The sequence below is a fragment of the Bolinopsis microptera genome, chromosome 6 (genome assembly GCF_026151205.1).
Source record: "Bolinopsis microptera isolate Bmic1 chromosome 6, MBARI_Bmic_1.0, whole genome shotgun sequence".
NCBI lineage: Eukaryota > Metazoa > Ctenophora > Tentaculata > Lobata > Bolinopsidae > Bolinopsis > Bolinopsis microptera.
In genome coordinates this window covers 11,984,501-12,010,415 of record NC_087077.1, presented here as the reverse complement: position 1 = coordinate 12,010,415, position 25,915 = coordinate 11,984,501, and the positions used below count along the sequence as shown (strand labels likewise).

Below are 25,915 nucleotides of genomic sequence, written 5' to 3'. Positions count from 1 at the left end.
TTGTAAATACGTATAAAAACTATAATAGGCTTGGTTGCGAAGGCGTGCAGTAAAATATAAGAATCTAGACCAATAGTATGAAGATTATCATATGCATATATTATCATAATATGATATTATAAGTACTTGCACTCAAATTTAAAGAACACAAAGGGAACGAGTATCTTCAATTTTACGAATGCATTATGTTATAATATGTCCGCTTAATATCGATGCAATCCTCAAAAGTGGGAATATATTTCAGTAAATGTGTTCTTCCCCAACTTTTAGTAAAGCACTTATTACATGCCGGTGTCACACCATTGCCAACTTCAATCATCTCTAAGCTGTAACTATAGAAACTGTAGGTTTACAAAACCTTACCTTATTTTTCATTTTCTCAAAACACATTTTGCGTTTGATAGGCCTCTCCAACATTTTCCGCTTTATTAATTTGAAAACTTCCTATACTGCCTCAGTGATGACAGTGCCTCTAATTGTGGTAGAGGAAGATGGGGTAGAGGAAGATGGGGTTATACCACCTCGCACGCAGCATAACGATCAGATAACAATCAGTCCTTTGCTTCTGAACTTATTTGTCGAAGAAAATGGTAAATGTATTATGGTTCACGAAGTCTTGAATCAGCTGAAGGGAAATGGTATCAGACCCTTTGCCGACATCAGACTTGAGGAGATGATGAACAGATTGTCGGTTGATCCTGAAGGACTGAAAATATCGAGCCTTATAGGCGTGAAGAAAACTGTGTCAGTCGAGGAGTTCAAGGAAGCTAGTCGCAGCTGTGCCCTTCTTCTCAACAAAACTCTAAGCTCAAAACTGGTTATTCCAGATTTTCAGGAGTTTCAAGGTGAGATTCAGAAGATTTGGGAGGATTTAAAGACAGTTCGAGGAGGGAAGAATGCGGATTATATACCCCAGCTGTCCAGAGTAAACCCAAACTACTTGGGGATATCAGTTTGCACTGTGGACGGTCAGAGATGCTCTTTCGGTGATACCTATATACCCTTCTGTATTCAGTCGTGTAGCATGGCACTGAACTATGCTATCAATGTATCAGAGCACGGTCCAGAATTTGTTCACAAGTACTTGGGCAAGGAGCCCAGTGGAGTTGGATATAATCAGATCGGACTAGACAAGAATGGGCTACCTCACAATCCTATGATAAACTCAGGGGCTATTAGTTGCTGTAGTGTAATGAAGAAAGATAAGAGTATAGCAGACAGGTTTGATTTTGCTACCGAGGAGTATAAGAAAATGGCGGGCGAAGAATTCATTGGGTTCAATAATGCCACATTTTTATCAGAGAAGGCTGAGGCAGACAGGAACTTTGCTATTGGATATTATCTCAAAGAGCACGGAGTGTTCCCGGACAACACTAGTCTAACAGGAACTCTAGATCTATACTTCCAGCTATGTTCTGTAGAGGCCACAACAGACTCAGCTGCTGTTATCTCTGCTACTCTCGCTAACGGGGGGGTTTGTCCCACCACTAAGGTAGAGTGTGTCACGGCGGACGCTGTGAGGAACACCCTGTCCCTAATGTACTCCTGTGGAATATACGACTACTCGGGAGAATGGGCCTTTGATGTTGGGATCCCTGCCAAGTCGGGGGTTGCTGGGTGTATCTTTATAGTGGTACCTGGGTTGATGGGCATTTGTGTGTGGAGTCCGCCATTAGATGAGCTTGGTAATAGCTACCGAGGCATCCTGTTCGCCAAGAAACTGATTGAGAAGTTTGCGTTTCACCAGTTTGACACGGTCCTAGAAAACGCCAATAAGATAGACCCCAGACTGAAGCACAGGATGGAGACGAAAGAGATGCAGATCAACAACATGTTGGGTGCTGCTAGCAACAATGACATGGTCCTCCTCATGAGGTACTTTGGGCTCGGGGTCGACTTCAACATGCCCGACTACGACAACAGAACAGCTCTCCACCTAGCTGCGAGTAACGGTCATCTTAACGTTGTCAAGTTCCTGGTGCAGAGGGGTAAGGTGGATGTTAACTTCCTTGACAGGTGGCAGGGCACTGCTCTTGATGACGCCATCAGAGAGGAGCATGAGGATATTTGTAAATATTTGAAAGGTAAGGGGTGTCAGAGAGGGGAGGATCTTTTACAGAAAGCAATGAGGCAGTTTTGATAGAGCTGAAGCCCAATTTTCGAGTTCAAGTCATGCGCTCATCAGATTTCATCTGTTATAAGGCTCGTTTTTTGGTTAATGGTCAATACTCAATACGCATTTCTTATCCATTGCATGGAATATAGTATGTAGCTTGGGTTTTTTTAAACAAAATGAGTATCATAAACAATTAATCAATTGATTCAAATAAAGTCTTGAATTAAAAAGTAAAGACAATACACTTTCATGAAAATTGGGTTTTTCTTTGTATTGTCCTGTAATGAACGGCATGAAAACATGATAATCTTTTTAACTTACAATTATTCTTTTGTATGTACATTTTACCGAATTCTAGTCGATTCATGTTAATTTCTGTCTATGTCAATGGGCGATTTTATTTTTATGTTAAGTTTATGATTTATGAGTATGTAATGATAAACATAAATTTGTTTCCATACTATTGCCGAAGGCAAAAATATCGTTTGATATATGAGGTGGCCCGACGGCGCTACGTTGACGACAAAAGTCTGCTTGCTCGCAATATAGACCACACGCTTATAATTATGTGTATCTAGAAGGAGTATATTTTGCGCAAGTTATGTGTTAATTAATTACACGCATAGCAACCAGTTTTTGGTGGTTGAAAACTGTTACACCATGCACACAACTCAACACCGGTTTTAAATAGATTCCAGGAGTATAACGTATTAGTCACCAATGTAAGTATTATTTTAGTGAAACTAATTACCCGGTGCTTAAGTTAAGCTGTCAAAAAATTCCATTATAACATCAGGCATCAACTGATAAATTTAGCAATGGCTGATTAGTAATAACTTTTTAAGTATGGCACTAAGAATAAAAAATTGAAAAAGATCGTACTATGACACTCGTATATCCATTGCTATCAAATCGGAGCATGACGTCAAGCTCCTCCAAGAAGATCTGCAAAATGTCATTGACTGGTCTGAAAGAAATAATATGGCCCTTCACAAAGACAAATTTGAGTACATGTGTCATAAATTCAACCACCAATATGTGCTATCTGAACTTCCATTTGTGGTTGAACACTATCAATACTCAGTTTCCAAAGACACTACACTTGAGCCAATACATCAGCTCAGGGATTTAGGCGTCATAGTGTCAAGTGATCTCTCTTGGTCCCCTCACATACGAGCCATTGCAGATAAAGCTCGCCAAAAAGCATCATGGGTTCTCAGTGTATTTCACACACGATCTCACTCCATCATGCTGACGCTATACAAATCAATGGTTCGAAGTCTGATTGAATATTGCTGTCCATTATCATTATGGCATCCCTCAAAAATCAGCGATATCCAAGAACTGGGTTCTCAGTGTATTTCACACACGATCTCACTCCATCATGCTGACGCTATACAAATCAATGGTTCGAAGTCTGATTGAATATTGCTGTCCATTATCATTATGGCATCCCTCAAAAATCAGCGATATCCAAGAACTGGAGAGTGTACAGAAAGCATTCACCGCCAGAATATCAGGAATGCGCGATCTCCACTACTGGGATCGCCTGGTCTATCTATCTCTGATGTCTCTTCAACGAAGGCGGGAGCGATTCATCATTCACCATATGTGGAAAATCCTCCACGGAAAGACCAGCAATGATCTGAACGTTCTATTTGTTTCACGCCCAAGGCTTGGAAACCTTGAAGTAATTCCATCAAAACGTAGAACCAGTTCAACAGCAAACCTCACCTTGTTTGACAACTCATTTGCAGTTCAGGGACCTAAATTGTGGAATGCAATCCCTTACCATCTGAATGTCATTCAAGATCTAGAGCACTTCAAAGATAAGCTCACAAAGTTCATGTTGTCTCTCCCTGATAAGCCGCCGATCAGGGGATATACTCCTCCAAATACGAACTCTCTGCTGTGTTGGCGCAACGAGCGAGACTCTACTTCGGTATGGGGTGGTCAGAAGATGTGATGGCCCCGTCAAGTCTTGACGAAACTCAACATAGGTCACATAGGTAGGTTACTATGTATTTACGTTTAGGAAGCAAATAAGATTGCGGCAAGGTCCGGATGGTGCCGTGAGAGTGTCGAGTAATTAGCATCAAAATTTATAAGTGAATGTTACAAATAATATTTAAGATGAAACAGAATAACAGTCGATAAAGCTGGCATCAGGCATACGATACAATAATATGAAGTGACATTCTGCACGCTTATGGCTTAAAACAAACACGCGATTGTCACCTGCGTCACACTTTCTACTTAAAACAATAACTGCTCAAGTGCTCACTGGCACAACTACATTGTAGAGAAAATTGATCGTACGTGGTGTTACCGCGGCGAAATTCTTGTTTAACAGGATTATTGTTTGACAGAAATTATTTTTCTTCGACTAACGCTAATATTACATGTTTCGCCATACGTAATCAATAAAAATGCATTATCTTACCTGGAAAGAGTTTTGAGTGCAAATGTACAATGTCTCTGACAGTCTTGATGGCCTCATCGTAGTCATTAACGAAGTAGTCTGTACTTCCAGAAACTCGACAATGGAGATCAGCTCCTCCCAGTTCCTCGGCGGTCACCTCTTCTCCAGTTGCTGCCTGAATTATAAATAAAAATCTAATAACAAAATCTACTGATATGAACGATTATTTCTTATGTAAAAATAGTAAGGAAAAACAATACAGATACAAGAGGACCACGCGACGCAATTAGAGACTAGAAAGATATGCCATGTTGATAATAATATTAATGGCATCCGTAAAACTCAAAGTGAAAGTGAAAGTGTTTGAAAATTAACCTTAACAAGTGGGGGTCCAGCGAGGTAGAGACTACCAATATCCTTCATTATTACACAGTGAGATGGCATGACAGAGGAGTAGGCGGCTCCAGCTGTACAGGAGCCACATACCAGAGATATCTTTAGGGGATATTATCTAGTTTAGCCACATAACTTCGGTGGTGTGATTTATTTGTGGTTATTAAATAGTCAAATTATAAATTGTACATCTTGACGGGAAATGGCGAACAATTTGAATCACCATTGTGGAGGAATGTAGCGAAAATGGCAAAGATCGACATATTTAAGATAAATGGTGAACGGTAATTACACCTTTCAATATTGACACTCCCAATCCAACTATATACAATATACATTATACATACTATGTATAAATTAAAGCACAAACCTGAGGGAGACCCCTAGCAGCCATCACAGCTTGTCTGTAGAATGATTTGCCACCTTCGATGAATATATTAGCCTGGGAAATCAGTGGTAAGCTACAATTTGTAACTAGATTTCCCTTATTTCATGTTTTAGATTTTCCAAATTTTTAAACAATCTTAATGGGACGACTGAATGCATATGAAATCTAGAGAAATATTCTATTATAGAATGTCTTGAAAACAGAAACCGTTAATAGAAATGCCATTTTCACCCAAAATAGTGACTTAGTAAAAACAATGGTGCAAATATACCGACCTGATTTTATGTTTTACCGTTACGTATCCACCACGGAAAAATATATTTCCATGCACGACGGAAATGTTGCAGTCTGTCTCCAGATTTCGGTAGGCATATTGTGGAAACAATTATTGTGTCTCCGACATTTTGGATGCTAGTGTCTATGTATCTCAGTATGCGCTATGATTTTCAAAAAACGGTTGGCGGTACTGCATATTGCTTATGAATATATTATGTTGTAATAAGAGATGCAGGTAGAGAATTGACCATTATTTTTGCGACGGCTTGTACTTGATTTTGGTGATCCCAGACATGAATTAATAACGGTCAAATATAAATACGACGGTAAAAACCCTCAAGTTTGTAAAATTTATCCATAGTTAAAATGAATTCGTTGGCTACATAACAACGTATATCAGGTGTTAATAAATTCCCAGAATTCTGTTAATTTCTTCCACCTAGGAGTAAATATCATAGCGTTATTTGGAATTGTAACGACACCAGATAAAATAAAAGTAACAAATCTACATGTTCATGTTCAGATAATGTGGAACATAAAATACATACCTGCTCAGGAAGGTAGGCACCTCCACTGTCTACCACAAACAGACAGGGTAAGTTAAACTTGTCAGCAATGTCCTGCATACGAAGCTGTTTCTTCAGGGTGATGGGAAACACTGTTCCTCCTGGAATATTCGGGAATACAAGACTCTAAATAGCAGTAACACAACATCCTGCCATACATTCATCACACATTTTACTTGTATAACTATACATGTTCACAATAGAGCATAATATGTATTTACAGTAGAATTTAAAACAGTAAATTTCAACACGACGAATCTTAACATGGTGGTTCCTAACCTTTAACAGTAGCATCACTAGCCATGACCAGGGTCAACACACCCCCAATCACCCCCACTCCTCCAACACTCCCTGCACAAGGCACATCTCCATACCTCAGATCCAACCCTGCTTGTCGTCCCCATTCCAAGAAGGGGGTACCTGGGTCTAGGAGTCTTTGTAGTTTCTCACGTACAGGCAGCTTTTTGTTTTTGATCACGTGACGCTGAGTGGCCTTCTCTCCTCCTCCTGCTTTACACTGTTCCCACCTGCAATTAACTGTGAGTGCGAAATGTGCGAGTGGTGAGGGGATAGCTAGTAAGGGACGAGACATCAGAGAGAGGCTATCAGTTAGTGTACAGTGTAGGGGAGGAATTTGTGAAGAGTACATCCGTACTGGATAACAATACAAAGTGAAGTCAGTGAAATTAAATAATGAAATTATTTAATTTCATTATTTCTGAATAGGGAAATTATTTAGCGCCAGAGCATCATTTCTATTTTCTATCGCTCGTGTGCGAGATCTAACCATGAGCCTTACCTTTTGTTCCATGTGGAAGTAAGAGATTCCTGAGTAGAGTTAGCCTTGGATAAGACGGATGATCCCCGAAATTTAGAAAACACTTCCTTTCTACATAATTTTCTGTACATCCTGTAGTTTGAGATATTAAGGGTTAATATGGGATAACTTTCATTAAAATAATATATATGTAACGCGATGGAAGTATCTTAAGCGGGCATATCTTGTCCAAACCCAGGATGCACGACATAAAGAATTTGTTTTATCTTGTTTGCATGAAAAGCATTAATAGAATTCTTGATCTGTAAACGACAGTAAAGTGGGTAAGTTAGAAAAACATTTGGTGAAACAATTATTCTGTTTTTAATAATTAATTACCATTGAAACCTACCGATAACATACTTTTAACTATAACCATGAACAATAACCAAATAATTATGAAATATAAAATTGTAATACACAAAACTAAAACCAATGCTAACTAATATTAAAATAAATAAATAATGCTACCAAATCGTACAATCCCTAAAATTCAAAATAAAATTATATTTTACTCAGTTTCTACTTAATTGTTACCCGTTTCGTTTACCAGTTTCGACGGGACTGGTAGGGTATCTGTTAATCCCTCTGTCGTTAAAGTCAGTTTCAACTGATTTTGACCCATTATTGGATGGCATCCCCGATCTCACAATCATATCGTCTAAAACTAATAGCCTCCAATTTGAAACACTCCGGATACTGATAGGAGTTAATTTAGAGGTTTACTAGCTGTAACGATAGCACATGGCTGAGTCCACGTGTACACACACTTCATGTCTAGTTCCATAAGAGCTTCCTCCTTTATCATATCAGTCACGTGAACATATCCCTCCTCCAACGTCAGTCCCAAACTCTTTATCAAATTGTTCACTGGAGAAAACGTCATAACAACGTCGATGTAATCTCTAAGAGACCAGGATGTCCGGATATCGAACATGTAGTCCCTCCGGGTGGGGTAAGGTAAAACGAGATTCTTGTAGTTCTCTTCTAACATTTGCACCTTGTCTGGCATGCCGTACTGAGCGATCACGTTGTCAATGCATTCCGAGGCACTGTGCATACTGCTGGTATCCACACATCTTGGTAAGTTAATTGACACTAGACCAACTATTCCTCCGGGCTTCAGAACTCGATCTACCTAAAATATAAAATAGGATACGAAAACCGTATGCCAAGTTGTGTATCAGGTCAAGGACCAAGGTAACAGCGAATACCATGCAAGGGGATTCTTGAACTGACTCTGATTTTGGGCTGAGCAAGAAGCTCAGTTTATTTCTAAATCTTACAGTGAGGCATCATCTCTCAAGACACTGACCCCCTTGTTACGGGGAGTTCCCACAAATTTCACAAGTTCTAAATTTAAAGTTGCCTTAAGAGACAATTTCGCATGAGAAGGTTGGATATTTTCGCCCATTCCGAATGTCAAATATAACTGATAATCAATTAAAACTAAAGAAACAAATATTGTTGAGATAAAAAGGCTGGAAAGTATTATGAAGTACTCAATCTCATTGAAAGTCAAATTTAACAAGTTAAAAACAACGCTTTTGTTTAAGGAATTCACTAACTTCTCAGAAGCTTAATATTAGGACTTAAAATGTAAAAGTTCCTTTAAAGGTTTGAATCCAGTTGGCCCACGGTTACATAATTGATAAGTTGTTTTGGTCAGATATAAATGAAAATACTAAATTAAAACTAAACTCAATCGCAATTGCCCAAATTTACCCCATTCCAAAAACTTCAGTCACTAAGATTTACTAGCTGTAACCAGAGCACACGGGTGAGACCACGTGTACACAGACTTCATGTCTAGTTCCGTCATACCTCTCTCCTTCATCAATTCAGTCACGTGATCATATCCCTCTTCCATCGACAATCCCAGATGCTTTATCATGTTGTTCACCGGAGAGGACGTCAAACATTCGTCCAGGTAATCTTAAGAGACCAGGAGGTCTGAATATCGAACATGTGATCCTTCCGATTTGGGTAAGGTAGGGCGAGATTCTTGTAGTTCTCTTGTACATGTCTTACTTTCTTTGGCAAACCGTATTGGGTGATAACATCCCAGATGCATGTCGAGGCATTGTGCATACTGCTGGAATCTACACATGTTGGTAAGTTAATACACACGAGTCCAACTATACCTCCAGGTTTTAGAACTCGATCTACCTGAAATATAGGATAGGATACAGCAAACAACTGTGTTCACCAAATTGTGGCTCTGAGGATGTAGCAGGTTTTATAACAGTGAATATTATGCAAGAAGAGTCCTGACCTCTGACTTACAGCTTGACAGGAAGCTTGTTTAACAATTAAATCTTAAAGTGGAGGCCGTCTATTCGCAGAAGATATGGACATATAGCATTCCGGGGATAGTTTGCTGCCATGATATAAGTTCTGAAACCCTGACTACAGAGAATAAGGAGACAAGGGTAGGAGATGGGAAATCCTATCACGGGTTCAGAACATGAGGAGACACAATACTTTTGATAAATCTATGAAGATAAAACTGCCTCAAGAGACAGGCTGCATGAGACAGGCTGCATGAAAATTTCAGATTTTGGCAAGAATATAGTATATTTTACTGAGAGTCAATTTAAACTAAATGAACGTATACATATTGTTCAAATGAAAGAAAAATGATGAATTGCACAATTTTATTAAAATTCAGAAGGTAATAATTCATAATAACATAATTTAATGGTTTTGGTTGAAGCCTTGTTCCTCAGGAATAAGCTAAATACAGGTTTTGTAAATGAACTATTTGAAATTAATAGATGTAAATTGTAAATGACCTCACGACTGCCCAAATTTACCACATGCCAAAAACTTGAGAGTTACTAAGATTTACTAGCTGTAACCAGAGCACACGGTGAGACCACGTGTACACAGACTTCATGTCTAGTTCCGTCATACCTCTCTCCTTCATCAATTCAGTCACGTGATCATATCCTTCCTCCACCGACAATCCCAGACTCTTTATCATGTTGTTCACCGGAGACCATGTCATGATAACGTCCAGGAAATCTCTAAGAGACCAGGAGGTCCGGATATCGAACATGTGATCTCTCCGGGTGGGGTAAGGTAGGACAAGATCCTTGTAGTTATCTTGTAACATTTGCACCTTGTCTGGCATACCGTACTGAGCTATCAAATCCCACATGCATTTTGAGGCCATTTTCATGCTGATGGAATCTACACATTTTGGTCCGTTAATACACACGAGTCCAACTATTCCTCCTGGTTTTAAAACTCGATCTACCTGAAATATAAGATAGGATACGAAAAATAACCGTGTTCCCCAAATTGTGACTCTTGAGAGTGTAGCAGATTAAGGTAACAGCGAATGTGGTGCAAAATGAGTCCTGCTCTGACTCTGACCTTAGCCGGAAGCTTAGGTGACATTTAATTTTAAATTAGTGGCCTTTACTTATTTTGACGCAGCTTAAGGGGACATATACAAAAAGCTTTTATGTCCCGAACAGGCTGTAACTTCATATTAAGAAAGTATACATTAAAACAATAAGATTTGATACATTAAAAATTATTTTTGAGGAACCGCACTTCCGAAAAAATAAATATTTTCTTTTTCGAAAATTTTGAAAATGTTGAGAAGTCTGTCACTGTTATACCGATATTTCAGTCGTTCTTAACGTTTTTTGGCTGATTTTTTTACTGAACATTACTGACACTCCGTACAAGAAGCCCTTCAAAGGATTTTATAATTAAAATATAGATGACGAAGTTACAGACCAAACAATGTCGAGAGAAGCAAAATTGAAATTTTTGTAAAAATCAAAGTTGTATATTTTACCATTCACCCAGGTCATAAGATATCGCTTTAAAAATTCTTGTGAGTGTAGCTGATGATCATATCCAACTTTATGGAACATGATTTCTCTCAGTTTTGAGTTTTAAGGTATGAAATGTGGCCTAAACGACTTAGTAAAATTCATCGTAAAAAAGGGCCAAACATGGCAGATTTAAGGCTTAAAATGCCTATAACTCAAAAAGTATCAGTTTTTTTGAAATAATTTTTACAGAATCGTAATCAGCTTGAGAAGACGAATCTTTTAGTACCAAATAGGTGATTTTAGAAGACAAATTGTCTTAAATAATTTTCCAGCTCGAACACAAGGGTCCCCCCTTGTATAAATGTTGTACAAATTGTACACATTTTTTACAAATTTTGTGTCTTTAACTATTATAAATTTGGTACTAAAAGATTCGTCTTACCAAGCTGATTACGATCCTGTAAAAATTATTTCAAAAAAAACTGATACTTTTTGAGTTATAGGCATTTTAAGCCTTAAATCTGCCATGTTTGGCCCTTTTTTACGATGAATTTTACTAAGTCGTTTAGGCCACATTTCATACCTTAAAACTCAAAACTGAGAGAAATCATGTTCCATAAAGTTGGATATGATCATCAGCTACACTCACAAGAATTTTTAAAGCGATATCTTATGACCTGGGTGAATGGTAAAATATACAACTTTGATTTTTACAAAAATTTCAATTTTGCTTCTCTCGACATTGTTTGGTCTGTAACTTCGTCATCTATATTTTAATTATAAAATCCTTTGAAGGGCTTCTTGTACGGAGTGTCAGTAATGTTCAGTAAAAAAATCGGCCAAAAAACGTTAAAAACGACTGAAATATCGGTATAACAGTGACAGACTTCTCAAAATTTTCAAAATTTTCGAAAAAGAAAATATTTATTTTTTCGGAAGTGCGGTTCCTCAAAAATAATTTTTAATGTATCAAATCTTATTGTTTTAATGTATACTTTCTTAATATGAAGTTACAGCCTGTTCGGGACATAAAAGCTTTTTGTATATGTCCCCTTAAGATAGAGTTTTAAATCGCTTGGAAAGGTATGAAACACGGTTTCCAATCTTTGCTTCAGGTTCAAAGATAATTTATAATAAACAGCGGGATGAAATAGTTCAGGGATATAATTTGTCACATCTCAATCTTTGACAGCGGACACCATGGTACAATTGTACCCTAGCACATGATCCATGGTTCTATCCTCCTCAGTAGCCCGGTTCATAAAACAAAAATATTATCCAATAATTACGGCGATAGGCTTATCTGTTGTTCCTTAGGCCAAATAACTACCAAAAAAATTTTGAAGCTTCAACTTCAACCGGAAACACCCCCACATGCCACGCCCATTTTTTTCATCAATTTTTAACAGGTAAAAATCTTCATATCATCAATTTAGGCATGAAGGAGTGCTTTTAGTGCTCCAACAATTTGGGGTCTAATAGTAATGGTAGAAAAAGGTTAACTTTAGTCAAAGTCTCAAGTCTCCACGGCGCTTGGTTTAGGCGCACCGGATCTCGCGTCTCCGCCTCCGCTGCGTGATTGGTGGCGCCAGAACTAAAGGTCGTAGAGACATGAGACTTCAACTAAAGTTAACCTTTTCCTACCATTTATATTAGAGTAGCACAGATTCAGAGCTCTAAACACATTCCTTCATCCTTAAAACGACAATCATATGAATTTTGCCTGTAAAAGTTGATATCTTGATGTCAATTAACATCGTAAGCTTTTAAAACTAAAATTAATTAAATGAGTCATAATACTTCACACAATATTTACACACAATATGAAAATATAAATACAGGAAGTCTCTTGGATTCGACATTGAACTTTTCTCGGTCCCTGCACTGGAAAGTGGAACTGATCCTTTAAAGAAGTCAGCAGGTTCTGATTTAGGTACCCTGGTTTTCGGATCGCCAAGTCTTCACAAGCAAGCTGTCTAATCTTCGTTGCCAAAAGGAATTTTGTTGCCAGAGGAATATTTTCGTCAAACTAGGATTTAAATGAGGTCTTTATTTCTTTATAACTCGTCACCGATAGGATCAGCATTGATGAGGTCCAATAATTCCTTCATAGCTCGTCACTGACAGGATCATTATCAATGAGATCCAATGATTCCTTCATAGCTCGTCAGTCGTCACTGACAGGGTCACCGATCACTATTAATAAGGTCTGATGATTTCTTCGTAAATAACGAGGTACAGAAATCTCTTACTGATACGTCAAGACAAAGTTAAGTAAATAACTATAAATATCCAAGCATTAGCTAACAAAGTAGCATCTGGTTCTAATTCCTTTACCAAGTTATCAGTAATGGATCTAACATCTAAATGAATCTCTTCTGTAAACTGAATTTCTTGAAGCTGAAGGACTGATTCCCTCTCCAAGATGGGGGAATACTTGTTAAATTCTTGTAGGATTCATGAAGAGGGGAAATTCTCCACGGTATCTAAGAGGGGAAATTCTCCACGCCATAGATGGCATATTCCCAATACTCGACCAGCTCGTTCTCGACAGTGACTGCTCATTCATAAACATTAGTCTCCGGAATGCGACTTCATTGTAAGAGAGCTTGGAAGAGGGCAAATTCCCCCAGTAATGTTTATTTTCACTAGTATTGTAATGCAAGAAATTTTGCAACACAATGCAACCAACGAAGTTTCAACTGAAAAGGTTCATATAATATGATTGTTGGATTATTAATAAAAGACTGTTCTAGTGTTCTTACCTCTGACAGTTCCAGGGTGTGGAGACGTGGAATCCAAAAGACTTCCTGTATTTATATTTTCATATTGTGTGTAAATATTGTGTGAAGTATTATGACTCATTTAATTAATTTTAGTTTTAAAAGCTTACGATGTTAATTGACATCAAGATATCAACTTTTACAGGCAAAATTCATATGATTGTCGTTTTAAGGATGAAGGAATGTGTTTAGAGCTCTGAATCTGTGCTACTCTAATATAAATGGTAGGAAAAGGTTAACTTTAGTTGAAGTCTCATGTCTCTACGACCTTTAGTTCTGGCGCCACCAATCACGCAGCGGAGGCGGAGACGCGAGATCTGGTGCGCCTAAACCAAGCGCCGTGGAGACTTGAGATTTTGACTAAAGTTAACCTTTTTCTACCATTACTATTAGACCCCAAACTGTTGGAGCACTAAAAGCACTCCTTCATGCCTAAATTGATGATATGAAGATTTTTACCTGTTAAAAATTGATGAAAAAAATGGGCGTGGCATGTGGGGGTGTTTCCGGTTGGAGTTGAAGCTTCAAAATTTTTTTGGTAGTTATTTGGCCTAAGGAACAACAGATAAGCCTATCGCCGTAATTATTGGATAAATTTTTGTTTTATGAACCGGGCTACTCCTCAGTCATGAACCCAGCCATCTCCTGATCCAGGACATGGACTCCTTGTTCCAGGGTTATCTCCCTCTCATCGCACAAGTTCTGGAAGCCAGACCAGGTGGATAAGATGTCGAGAAGAGAAGGGTAGGAGATAGGGAGTCCTATCTGGAGAGAGTGCTGGTGGTGCTGGGTGAAGGGGAGGGTGATGTTGGAGTACTTGGTGGAGAAGTAGTGGCTGCGGGAATCAGGGAAGTAAGGACGGAGGTAGGTGTGGTTGATGTGGTCGAGAGCGGAGGTGAGGGTGGGCGAAGTGGGGAAGTGAGGGTCGGGGTAACAGATCAAACTCACAACTCCCTTGCTCTTTAGGGTCCTACCCACCTGAATTCAGCACCGTTATTCACCAATATCATGCGGTATTCATTGAACATGCGAATCAAGGATGATAATGTTAATTTACCTCTTTGAAGAACGCCGGTAGGTCGAAGTAGTGTGCTGCTTGGACAGCTGTTATCACATCAACAGAGCAGTCTTCAGCAGGCAACTTCTCACACGAACCCTAATTTAAGAGGAAAATTGTATATAATTTCATTGGACCTGTAATCACATCAATACTTCGAACAAATCTTTCAATGAAATGAAATAAGATATCATGATATAAGACTGGATAGCATTGTTTCTCGAACAACAAACCTGAACAAAAGATAAAGAAGGATGTTGGAACGTTTTGTTGGCGACTGCTACTTGTGTGTCACTTACATCAATCCCTACTAATTTGTCAGTGTGACCAATAATCCTAAAAGTTTTGAATTTTCATAAGTCACATAACCAGAACACATTGGTCCAAAAATTATCAGAATTCGCCTTAGGAAATGATTTGGAAAAGCTTCTGATCTAATTTATATACAATAGTTATGTGTAATCTAAGGAGAGGAGGCTAAGAGGGGGACTTACTGTTGAGTACTGGTACCAGGTCCACATCCTACATCAAGCCAGACTTCCGGTCTTCTTCCGAGCAGTTCCACAATAGTTTTAACATGTTCCACTGGTAACTTAGGACGGTATTTGACGTATCTCTCTGATAGGTCGCTTCCAACGAACAATTCTTTCTGAAAGTTGATCATAAAACAGTGTATCAATCCAATCTATCAATCGATTAGTCGACCTTAAATTATGTATTGCTAAAGGTCAACAATTAAGAATTTATTTCAGAAAATTGTGTATCTTACCGGGTCTATTTTACTTCCGGGTGTAATGGTAGACATTGTTCTAGCTGCGTTGTTAGCAACGAAACCGACCGTTCGAGACATCGACTAGCTATAATAACACAATTTATTCGTCAATTAACAAATAACTCAATAAATGTATGGTAAAAATTGGCCAAAAAGTGGTTACTTAATGTGAACGACACCCAATATACTCAAGATTTTCACATTTGAGATTACCTGCCTACTATCAGAGTTCTGAGATTAAATTTGGATGGTAACCGTGTAATGTGAAGGTGCTGTCTTCATCAGTAGATACTAAGAGGACCGATGGAGCAGTGTTATAATGTTGATTAGTGATCAAGAAGAGCATAATTGTTCAAATGGAGTGAAAGTTTAATTAGACGAGTCTTTAAATTAATCGGTTTTTAATATGTCGACCCATACAGACTAGTATTTAAAGCTTAAGATGAAAGATCAGCTATGCCAAAAGGCATACAAGATACTGTCTCTTTGAGTGAACTACACATCAAGATATTATTATGTGATATCAGACGATCGTAACCTCTCTTTGATACGTATCAGGCCGTAATCTACTAGACATGTTGGAAGGATAAATATAAAATCCTACATAATAGTCAATATATTGGACTTGCAACTTTGTAAGGGTTAGATTATGCACTTAATAAATTAGATACAGTAATAATTAAATATAACGAACACGCGTGCGCGCGTTAATATCAATATCTTAAGTTCCGCGCGTTACAAAAACGTGTCGGTAGTGAGACTTCTGGTTTGTTACGTGATGTCTCCTCCCCGTATTTGGTGGAAACCCAAGTATCAACATTTTCCCAAATAAAATATGTTTAATAAAGCTCAGATTACTACGAATGTCGATGATGAAACTAATAAGTCCCGAAATCAAAGTTAAACAGGAATAAAAAAATCGACAAGCTATACTACTGAACGAATCAATAATTTAACCACAAAAATACACACTATCAAATCAAGAATAATGACATAAACATTAAACATCGTCACCACTTTTAAAAACATTATTCCTAATTTCTACATTATCAGAACTGAGAACATTTCGCAGCCTTCGTCATTAAAGACATATTGTAAACCGAATAAAAAATCTAGGTTTTGTGAAGTTCAATTTCTTGTTTTCGCCACCTAAGTTTCATTAAAAGATATAGTTTATCTTTGCAGAAAACCCTTTTTAAAAGGAATCCCGATTAAAGACTATCACAAACAAGAAAGACAAAAAGTTAAAGGAAGCAATGGGAGAATAGCGAGTAACCACGCCCCTAAAACTCCAAATAGTCCAATTCTTTGAACTTCTGCATCAAATCTTGTTTTCAGATTAACAATTAAAATAACTGCTTCATGTAAGATTTCTTGTTCGCGGAACTGCAACCTGAAAGTTTTATACGATTAGAACAATCGTTTACATTTTTAGTCTTATCAAATAACGGAGTAGTTCGCTGTTTATTAGTCTCATGATTGAAATACTGATAATTGGATAATATCCGGTTGGAAGAGACAAGGACAAGTGAAACAACTTCCTTGTTTCACTTGTCCAACCGGATATTATCCAACAATCAGTATTTTTAGTCTTAACATGACAAATGTTGAGGTTTACAGCTTAATACAGGTATTAACTATTAAAACTGACACAATATGTTACTGTGGTAATAGAGCTACGGCCAATTAGCAGTTGGTTTCATTATATCATATTCCCTAATTTCATATTATACTCTTTTATACAGAATAAAAGACGTAAAACAAGAGGCAGGTAGAAACAAGAGGCAGGTAGAAACGTTTTACCGAATTAGTAATCTGATATCTTCTGACGTTTAAATATTATTTCCAAGATAACGTGGGCGATTTTGCATTCATGTCAGGAGTAACAACCCGCACGTTTTACTTCCACTGCAACATACGTTAAAAAATACCACAAACATTGCTCCCCCGACTTTAACATGAAGCGGAACTAAAATATAACAACGTGAACTTGACGACATCCTCACCTTTTTATTCTGCAACGGGCAGTTTTCTTCAAGTAGTCATTCTCAGTGGTAACAATATGTGCGGTACAAATTCATTATTTCCTTAATATTCTGAATACCATGATACATTGCGGCATTTTACTTTATTACTGGATCATGTTTATAACGTAGACCATATTACAGACTTCTTCCCTAGTATAACTATCAGCTGGTTACTTTTCTTTTTCTAGATCTTCCCTTCTTCATTTGTTTTCTTCCTATTCAATAACATTCGTTTTAGTTATGGTGAACTGCAATCAAATGAGTGTTTAAATAACATTTTAAAGAGTGTAATATGGTTTATGGTTTTACAAACCATGTGGGGAGTATTCTAATTTTTATGGTTGTTTATTTGGGAAACAAACATTTCGATTTATCTAATTATTCGACAAATTTCTAATTAGACTAACAGATCGTTACGAAATTCAATTTCAAATGATAACAGCAGATAAATTCAAAAGCAAGAACTGTTAAATGTTTAACCTAAACTTCTGAAACTGCTCTCTTTTCCCGAGCATTTTTTAATTCGAATACTACGTATAATTTACAACTTCGAATTCAAATAATAATATCAAATAAAAATCACTAGAGAGTAAGTGTTTTATTATATCTCTTGTTAAGGTTTTAGCATCACAGTAAGTGACTGAGTAAGTTTGTTATGTATATTTGATTATATTACAAAAAATCTATCTGAAAGTAACATTTAACTATACTAGTAGAATATAATAAGCATAATTGTATTATGTTAACTATATAATAAACAAGTTTAAACGAAATCAAAATCGAGGAGTGAGGACCCAGATTTAAAGATTTAAGAACCATTATACTAGAATTATGATAGCGAGCTAAATTCTATTAAGAGATAAATATATTCGATCTACTCCAACTTTCATATATTTACCACCTACTTTTACCCAAATTCTAGTCAAGGTAAAAATATCATACGACATAACATTCATCCCTCTCGTTGGATTCCTCTTTTTTTGGGTCAAGACAAACTCTTCAAAACACAAAGATAACAATCAGAATCACGGCAACCACCAAAATAAAAGGTAACCAAGTCTTCAAAAATCCACCGAATCTGAAATTTTGAAAATGTTAGTGACGATACATATAATGGATCTATCCTTGTATCTATCTTATGAGGTCGAAATGAAATCATTGATCCAGCGTTAATTAGAGAGGTTATGATACTTTATTTGAAGTTCAGCACCTAAATTTTTCCAAAACTCAAGTATACGATTATCAATCTGAGTCTATAAATTACCCAGTATATTTTCCGTAAATGAGCAGATAGATAGCAATGTGAACCATATTCCAGTTACTTTTCCCATCGTACTTCATCAGGTTCATAGCGTATGCTACATGCGAGTGACAGTTGTCACAACATATATTGTGCTGGGAATAATACAATTTCTTAATTATCAACACTTTATAATTTATCATAGACTGTCATGATACATCTATTACATGTTCTAGAGTTCTGGTAAGAACAAAGTTCCAAAGTTCTGATGAAAGCAAGTGGAATGCTCACCATCCTGTTGCGATACTCCTGAGAAGCCTTTGTCACAGCCTCATCCCACTCCACGTCTCCCACCTTACTAAGATCTAACTGCCAGTACTTAGTGGTGTCACCAAAGGCCATGTTGTCCACAGTGACGGTGTAGGGACCCGCAAAGTCGTTGATAACACCCTCTGTAGTGCAGATACCAGTGTGCCCGATCAGGGGGAACAGCCAGCTGAAGAGAGAGAGAGGTTGGTAATTTGGTGGCAAAGAAGAAGGGGGGAGGGGGGGGGGGGGGGGTGCGAGGGTTGTAATGTGGTGGTAAAGAAGAAGGGGGGAGGGGTGGTGCGAGGGTTGTAATGTGGTGGTAAAGGATAATATCATACTGTTCGTCTACATATACCAGTATTTCTACGCTGTTAAGTGTTAATTTTACAACTGATTGAGGAGTGACCGGCATGACTTGTGTACCTGAGAAGGGAAAGTACTTGTGTACCTGAGGAGGGAAAGTACTTGTGTACCTGAGAAGGGAAAGTACTTGTGTACCTGAGGAGGGAAAGTACTTGTGTACCTGAGAAGGGAAAGTACTTGTGTACCTGAGGAGGGAAAGTACTTGTGTACCTGAGAAGGGAAAGTACTTGTGTACCTGAGTAGGGAAAGTACTTGTGTACCTGAGAAGGGAAAGTACTTGTGTACCTGAGAAGGGAAAGTACTTGTGTACCTGAGGAGGGAAAGTACTTGTGTACCTGAGAAGGGAAAGTACTTGTGTACCTGAGGAGGGAAAGTACTTGTGTACCTGAGAAGGGAAAGTACTTGTGTACCTGAGGAGGGAAAGTACTTGTGTACCTGAGAAGGGAAAGTACTTGTGTACCTGAGGAGGGAAAGTACTTGTGTACCTGAGGAGGGAAAGTACTTGTGTACCTGAGGAGGGAAAGTACTTGTGTACCTGAGGAGGGAAAGTACTTGTGTACCTGAGAAGGGAAAGTACTTGTGTACCTGAGGAGGGGGAGCGGAGTCCAGACCACAGCATGAGGGAACCTCTGTCTGTCAGTGTCAACATCATGTGGGAGCAGGGCGGGGTCATCTGCCATCACTCTATTGTATCGTACCATTCACTGCTATTATAATTGTGTCCGCTCTGTTATCTTCCGATTTTTTCTCGCTCACATCCGCTAATAGTGAACTACATGATTATTATTTTTGGGATGTTTTATTGCTTCATAAATTATGCAAGAATGAAGCAACTTATCATTATGATTATTATAGAGGTTAATTTTGGTTAATTGTTGAATAGCAATGCTTTAACTCTCTTAAATAGCTTCATGGATTGCTTCACGAACACCACACCATTCAATGGGTATAATGTTTGCAAGAAAAATGACTCAAAGATTAAACTACTGTTTCATCGATCATGTACAACATCGTTTGACAAAAAAATTGTTAAAAAAAAAACATTTAAAAGAACAGTTTACAGTGAAAGAATCAATTAAAAATCATTTAAAAACCATCCAAAAATATAATCAGCCGATCCAAAACATTGTTTGAGAAAGAATTATTTTTGAAAATCATTTAAAAGAATCATTCTTAAATTTGATCCTTCGAACAGCTGTTGAGCAATGAAACGCCAACATAATCTTAGCAAAATGAATATATTTCTTTTATCTTCAGCATTTAATCAGTCACATAATCTGAGAACATCAATGGTTAGTTTGAAAATGTCAAAAATTCTCATCAAAAATGTAGTAAAGTCTCAAAAAATTAATTTAGCATCTCGTCAAAATGGAATAGTTTAAAATCGGAACAAAATTAATGGCATATACTATAATAATGTGGAGTCTGCAGTAGTTCATTAAATCAAAAAGACGCAATTCAAAAATTGATAGACTGCATATATAAACAAAAAATGGACGAATTAAAAATAAAATTCGGGACACCATGAAAAATTAGCTTCCAGAAATGGAATTCACATTGTTCAGGCCATACGGATAAAGTGTCTTCAATTTGTTAATATAAAACTGTTCTGACTTTCTAATATTATCTGGGGATGTAGAACACAAAATATCAAAATGGAAACTTTCATTGAAATCAGATCTCTCCCTCAAATTATGAACTGAAAAAAGATGTGCCCCTAAAACATTCTCGTCATCAAAATCTCTTTGGGTCTCCACATTCCCCTTACTACTCGCCTCTAAAATCTCATAATATTTACTGCGATGACCATTCACACGTTGGCTGAGGCTGGTGACTGTTTTTCCCACGTATACGTTATTAACAGTACAAAGTTTGCACGTCGCGCCGTACACAATTACCACCTTGAGTTCTGACTGAGCGTCCATTATTGGAGACCATGGAATTGCCACTAACAAGGTGACAAGTTTGGCAGGGTCTGCCTTTCTTCTTCTCACCAGGTTTGGTGCATGGATCAGTTGTTCTTGACTCTGAACCTAAGGCAAGCTTTTTTCTCTTGAATAAATTGTCCTTTAAGTTAGGGGCTCGCCTGGTCACCACTTGGAGTTTAGGGATCCTCTCAGGGTTCTCACTGCTCCATGTACGGCTATTTGAGATGATGTTACTGGCCTCTTTAGCCTTTTCCTTGGTTTCCTCATAGCCCGCACCGAATGTAACAATCCATGGTGTGAAAGAAGGGGGACCCTGGTCCTTTGCCTTGTACTGTAAAGTTCTTGGTATCGATCTGACATCACTGATGACCTCTCTCACCATATCAGTAGGATATGAAGACCGCTAAAAAAACAACTGAAGCTCTGCCAATCTCTCATCCAGCAAGACGTCATCATTGATTATCCTTCTGTATCGAAGTGCCTGTGAGAAGACTATACTCCGGAAGGTATGTCGTGGATGGAAACTTGAGAATTCAAGATACCTGTTGGCGTCAGTAGGTTTCCTAAACAGATCTGTTGTGAGTCTCCCTCCAACAAACTTGTACTGAATGTCCAGGAACTGAGTGAACTCCGTGATTGGTTTCACTTCGTATGTAATATCTAAGCCATAGTTATCAACCATCTTACTGTGTAATGACCCTACCCATTCTTCAAAACCAATCATAGAACCTCTCCACATACCTTGGCCCGAAATATCATCCACAAACCGATCAAGGTTCTTGAGCTCCTCTGGTCTAACAACCGGGTCGTAAACCAGACTCTTTAGGACAAAGAACAAAGCAATGTTACCGCAATCCACTGAATTGATACCTCCAGTGGGTACACCGTTAACGACCTCATACCAGTTGTCTGCATTCTTCAAGACTGCCGAATCAAAACTAAGCTGTATCAGTCCCTTCAGCCAAGTCCTGAACTCCTCAGACCAATCTGGTCTACACGACTCCATAGCATCATCTAAGGCTGACATCACCAAGCTATGTTGCAGAGAATCGTATAGAGAAACAATATCAATACTGAAGCTGATCCAAGTATCGACTAATTGTCAATTCCTCGAGTTTTATGAGAGCTGCAGTTGAATCTTTAACAAGATCTATACAGTAATCCCTGGCAAGAGGTCCCAACCACTTCCAAACAACAAACTTATCTGATCTTGCAGTTACTCCTCTAGAGAGATCAGTCACGAATCGACTGGGTGGAATCTTTTTCTCTCTAATTTCAGTCTCAGTCAGCTTGTGAATTTTCAGTATGGGTAACCATACGGAATATCGGGCTTGACTAGATCTGAAGTGCTCTGCGAAAGAGTGTCCCGATCAGACTTCTGAATCAAACCAACCACACACTTAGACTGTTCACCACTTACATACTTCCGCTCCAAACCAGATGACCACAGCTCTAACAACCTCCCTCTCAAAGATCCAGTAGGATCAGTTTGCAAAGGTCTGTATCTCAAAGGGTCCTCAACTTTGGCAGAAGTGATATCCTTGATTATCTGAGGGGTGACAATGATTATCGCACCGCCCTTATCAGCCGATGTTATGGCTATTAAGCCATCCTTGACAGCCTTCTTCAACCACATATACCCTTCACTCTCATAGCGGTTCATATTAGATTCAAGTTTTCTGGGCTTGAAGTTGTCTACAAAATTGACAATGTTGTCTTATGCAGACTTGATGGCTGGGTCTTCAAAAGAAGTACAAGGAGCTGTTACTGGTTTCTTCAGTAGCTCCATAGGAACTTCGTTATCCCGTGCTGAGTTCTTAAAAACAGCTTTCCATCATGTACAGTAAAATAATCATTTACAGTAAAAGAATCATTTACAGTAAAAGAATCATTTACAGTAAAAGAATCATTTACAGTAAAAGAATCATTTACAATAAAAGAATCATTTACAGTAAAAGAATCATTGGTTGAATTGGACTGAATGGATGTATAAATGTTTATGGTTTTTGAGTTAGATGATATCAGTTCCCCTCGTTTGGAACGTACCCTTGCTGAGCGGTTTATGACCTTTCTGATGAAATTTAAGACTTGATCTTTGAGCAGCTGCATTTAAAGAACAATCTGGACATTTGAACGGTTTCTCCCCTGTGTGAGTTTTGAGATGAGTTTTAAGGGATGATTTTTGAGTAGCTCCATATGAACAATCTGGACATTTGAAAGGTTTCTCTCCAGTATGGGATTTCTGATGACCTTTGAGGGATGATTTTTTAGTACCTGCATAGGGGCAATCTGGACATTTGAACGGTTTCTCCCCTGTGTGAGTTTTGAGATGAGTATTGAGGCATGATTTTTGAGTAGCTGAATAGGGGCAATCTGGACATTTGAACGGTCTCTCCCCAGTGTGAACTCTGATGGATGATTTTGTAGCAGCTGCATAAGAACATTGTGGACATTTGAACGGTTTCTCCAATGTGTGAATGTTAAGATCCCTGGAGAGATGAGGTTTTCTCTCACTTTTATGAGTGCATTGATATCCTCAGAGGATGCATTTATATTACTATTGAATTTAGAAAGTTCCTTGTTGGCATCAGAACTACTTTGAGGTTCATTAATTGCTATTTCTCGAGAATCATAGTCAATTTGGTGCTCCCTGATAATATGTTCAATAAATGTGTTTTCCCCCAAACATGTCTCACCACAATCAGGACAAAGAAACTCCATATTGTTGTCCTGAGCTTCCCCCTCTTCTGTCTTCATCTCTATTTTAAAATCATCATGATCATGTTCAACAAAATGAACATTTTCTAATCTAGAGTTATTGTTTTCATTTCTAGAAACCTCAATAGATTCTTTCGAGAATCTATCTTCCAATTCCCGTTTTGGGGATTTAGCGTTATGGTGACGGTTCCTGACATGCTCAATAAAATAATTTTTACTGATAAAGTGATAATTTGTTCGCTACAGGTCGGACATACAAAGACATCAGTCCTACTTCTCAACTCTTCTTTCTTCACTTCGACTTTTATGTAATCAAATTCCATGTCCACTTCTTCGACTTTAGCTAGTACAGAATTAACCACTTTCTCCATTATGAGTACAATTGTTGATTCGTAACTCTGTCTACATACCTGAAGATAGGAAAATAAATATATTTTGAGTAGGATTGTAGGGATTTAATTTGCATATTTTGGCAATCTTAAGCGAAAGATGAAGAGATATCAGCAGCTGACAGAAGAGATAGAAGCCAACGGATGGGCTTGCAAGCTCCAGACAGTAGAAGTGGGAGCTCGAGGCACTTACAACTATAGCCTCCCAACCTTTATGAACCACCTGAACGTAAAGAACAAAGAGAAGAAGGCCTGCAAGAAGATCGCCGAGATCAGCCTGAGGGCATCGCATACCATCTATTTGTCCAGAAACACTACCATATGGACAGATGATGGGGAGTTAGTCAAGAGACCAGCAATAGCATAGTAGGAGCGTAGAATGTTTGGGCCCAGAAAAACATGCTTAATACCGCTATGAACCCGTCATAAGCCGGGACTACTATGGAAGTGATGATGCTGTGTTGTTGAAAGACCTTCGACCAATCAAAGATCTACCTCATCACGCCAAGCAGTTATGCTTGTAGGTGAATATACACAAGTATAGATAACAACAACTTTATAACACTCCCTAAAGTTGTTGATTGTTTTATTTGAAATCATCTATCTGAGAGAGTTAGAGTTGCTATCTTACGCTAAAACAAAAGTTTTATTTCCAGAATAACAATAGGAATGAGAATTATAATAATATCATCTTAAAATAAGCAAAAAGGTATGAATTTCGATACAATAGTCAGTGTCTTATATAATTTGTAAAATTTAAATTTTATTAAAGCAGATAAGAAATAAATACAAATACTGCTACAAAACCAAGATTATGGGTAGCATCATCTATCTAGAAATAAGATCCAAACCTTAGTTGGAGTTTCAGACAAGAGCCCAACTCGTGGTAGCTATAATAACGGTATGGTTAGAGGTATAAATTAGAGAATAAGATAAGATAGCTGGAAGAAGCTTCTGAAACTGAATTGTGTTGCTCCATAAAAATTATCTGAATGTGTTCATGCTGAACGTTTTGTTGTGCTGCAAGTGTCTGTAAGACATTTTTAGCCCGAGATATCAAAATTAAGTACATGTTTCATGTCACTATTTCAGGATGCACGAAGGTAATAAAACAGTTTTTAATGAATTTCTCCAAAACCTAGCTCACTACAAACCCTATGTTGCTTTATGATTATAGCTTGTATATTAATGTGGTCATAGCTGTTAGTTTCAGCTAAAAGAGAGGCCCCTACAAAGTTCAAAAGCCGAGATACAAAAAGTCATATATTTGCACCTGAGGGTCATTTAGAAATTTTCCCCCTAGGGTTGGAACTACTGATAGAAATTGCGTACCTTGATCCAGTATGACCTTATAAAGGACCTTGTAATATTATATATTATAAACAAATCTGTTCAATTCTAAAAATCATTTAAAAATCATCCAAAAATATAATTAGCCGATCAGGAACTCATAACATTGTTTCAGAAAGAAATCGTTTTTGAAAATCATTTAAAAGAATCATTTACTGATTTATCATTTAGAGTTAAAGAATCATTAAAAATATCAATTGAAAATCA

General features: G+C 37.8%; 4 protein-coding genes across 4 annotated transcripts in view; 1 reads left to right on the top strand and 3 right to left on the bottom strand.

The window, feature by feature from the left end:
• LOC134817399 (methylcrotonoyl-CoA carboxylase beta chain, mitochondrial-like) overlaps positions 1–10,156 on the bottom strand; it is a 28,539-nt gene extending 18,383 nt beyond the window's left edge. The window contains exons 1-9 of the mRNA XM_063826538.1: positions 9,809–10,156; positions 8,899–9,147; positions 7,749–8,116; positions 6,961–7,071; positions 6,441–6,688; positions 6,144–6,262; positions 5,302–5,373; positions 4,914–5,033; positions 4,560–4,713 (exon numbers count right to left, since the gene is read on the bottom strand). Of these exons, the coding sequence (XP_063682608.1) occupies positions 4,560–4,713; positions 4,914–5,033; positions 5,302–5,373; positions 6,144–6,262; positions 6,441–6,688; positions 6,961–7,071; positions 7,749–8,116; positions 8,899–9,147; positions 9,809–10,156 (1,789 nt within the window). The remainder of the gene's footprint in view (positions 1–4,559; positions 4,714–4,913; positions 5,034–5,301; positions 5,374–6,143; positions 6,263–6,440; positions 6,689–6,960; positions 7,072–7,748; positions 8,117–8,898; positions 9,148–9,808) is intronic.
• Positions 289–2,488, top strand: LOC134816871 (glutaminase liver isoform, mitochondrial-like). The gene has a single exon (XM_063825872.1). It carries the CDS (start codon positions 461–463, stop codon positions 2,138–2,140), a length of 1,680 nt encoding a protein of 559 aa, XP_063681942.1. The 5' UTR covers positions 289–460; the 3' UTR covers positions 2,141–2,488.
• A 4,014-nt stretch (positions 10,157–14,170) lies between the features above and the next one.
• On the bottom strand, positions 14,171–15,470 carry LOC134817398 (uncharacterized). The gene is made up of 5 exons (XM_063826537.1): positions 15,382–15,470; positions 15,107–15,261; positions 14,846–14,948; positions 14,613–14,711; positions 14,171–14,533 (listed from the first exon to the last, which is right to left on the bottom strand). Exons 1-5 carry the CDS (start codon positions 15,460–15,462, stop codon positions 14,171–14,173), a joined length of 801 nt encoding a protein of 266 aa, XP_063682607.1. The 5' UTR covers positions 15,463–15,470.
• Positions 15,471–17,821: 2,351 nt separating this feature from the next.
• LOC134816819 (transmembrane protein 222-like) lies at positions 17,822–20,086 on the bottom strand. The gene is made up of 4 exons (XM_063825811.1): positions 19,909–20,086; positions 18,943–19,147; positions 18,676–18,806; positions 17,822–18,489 (listed from the first exon to the last, which is right to left on the bottom strand). Exons 1-4 carry the CDS (start codon positions 20,022–20,024, stop codon positions 18,411–18,413), a joined length of 531 nt encoding a protein of 176 aa, XP_063681881.1. The 5' UTR covers positions 20,025–20,086; the 3' UTR covers positions 17,822–18,410.
• Positions 20,087–25,915: the final 5,829 nt, after the last annotated feature.

Excerpts from the sequence above, each read along its gene's own strand:
- LOC134817398 (XM_063826537.1), bottom strand. The coding sequence starts at position 15,462 with ATGTCTCGAACGGTCGGTTTCGTTGCTAACAACGCAGCTAGAACAATG. Across the intron at positions 15,262-15,381 it reads CCGGAAGTAAAATAGACCCG|AAAGAATTGTTCGTTGGAAG; the intron begins GTAAGATACACA and ends ATCAACTTTCAG. Across the intron at positions 14,712-14,845 it reads CTTCTTTATCTTTTGTTCAG|GGTTCGTGTGAGAAGTTGCC; the intron begins GTTTGTTGTTCG and ends CTCTTAAATTAG.
- LOC134816819 (XM_063825811.1), bottom strand. The coding sequence starts at position 20,024 with ATGGTACGATACAATAGAGTGATGGCAGATGACCCCGCCCTGCTCCCA. Across the intron at positions 19,148-19,908 it reads ACTCCGCTCCCCCTCCTCAG|CTGGCTGTTCCCCCTGATCG; the intron begins GTACACAAGTAC and ends CTCTCTCTTCAG. Across the intron at positions 18,490-18,675 it reads ATTTACGGAAAATATACTGG|ATTCGGTGGATTTTTGAAGA; the intron begins GTAATTTATAGA and ends TCAAAATTTCAG.
- LOC134816871 (XM_063825872.1), top strand. The coding sequence starts at position 461 with ATGACAGTGCCTCTAATTGTGGTAGAGGAAGATGGGGTAGAGGAAGAT.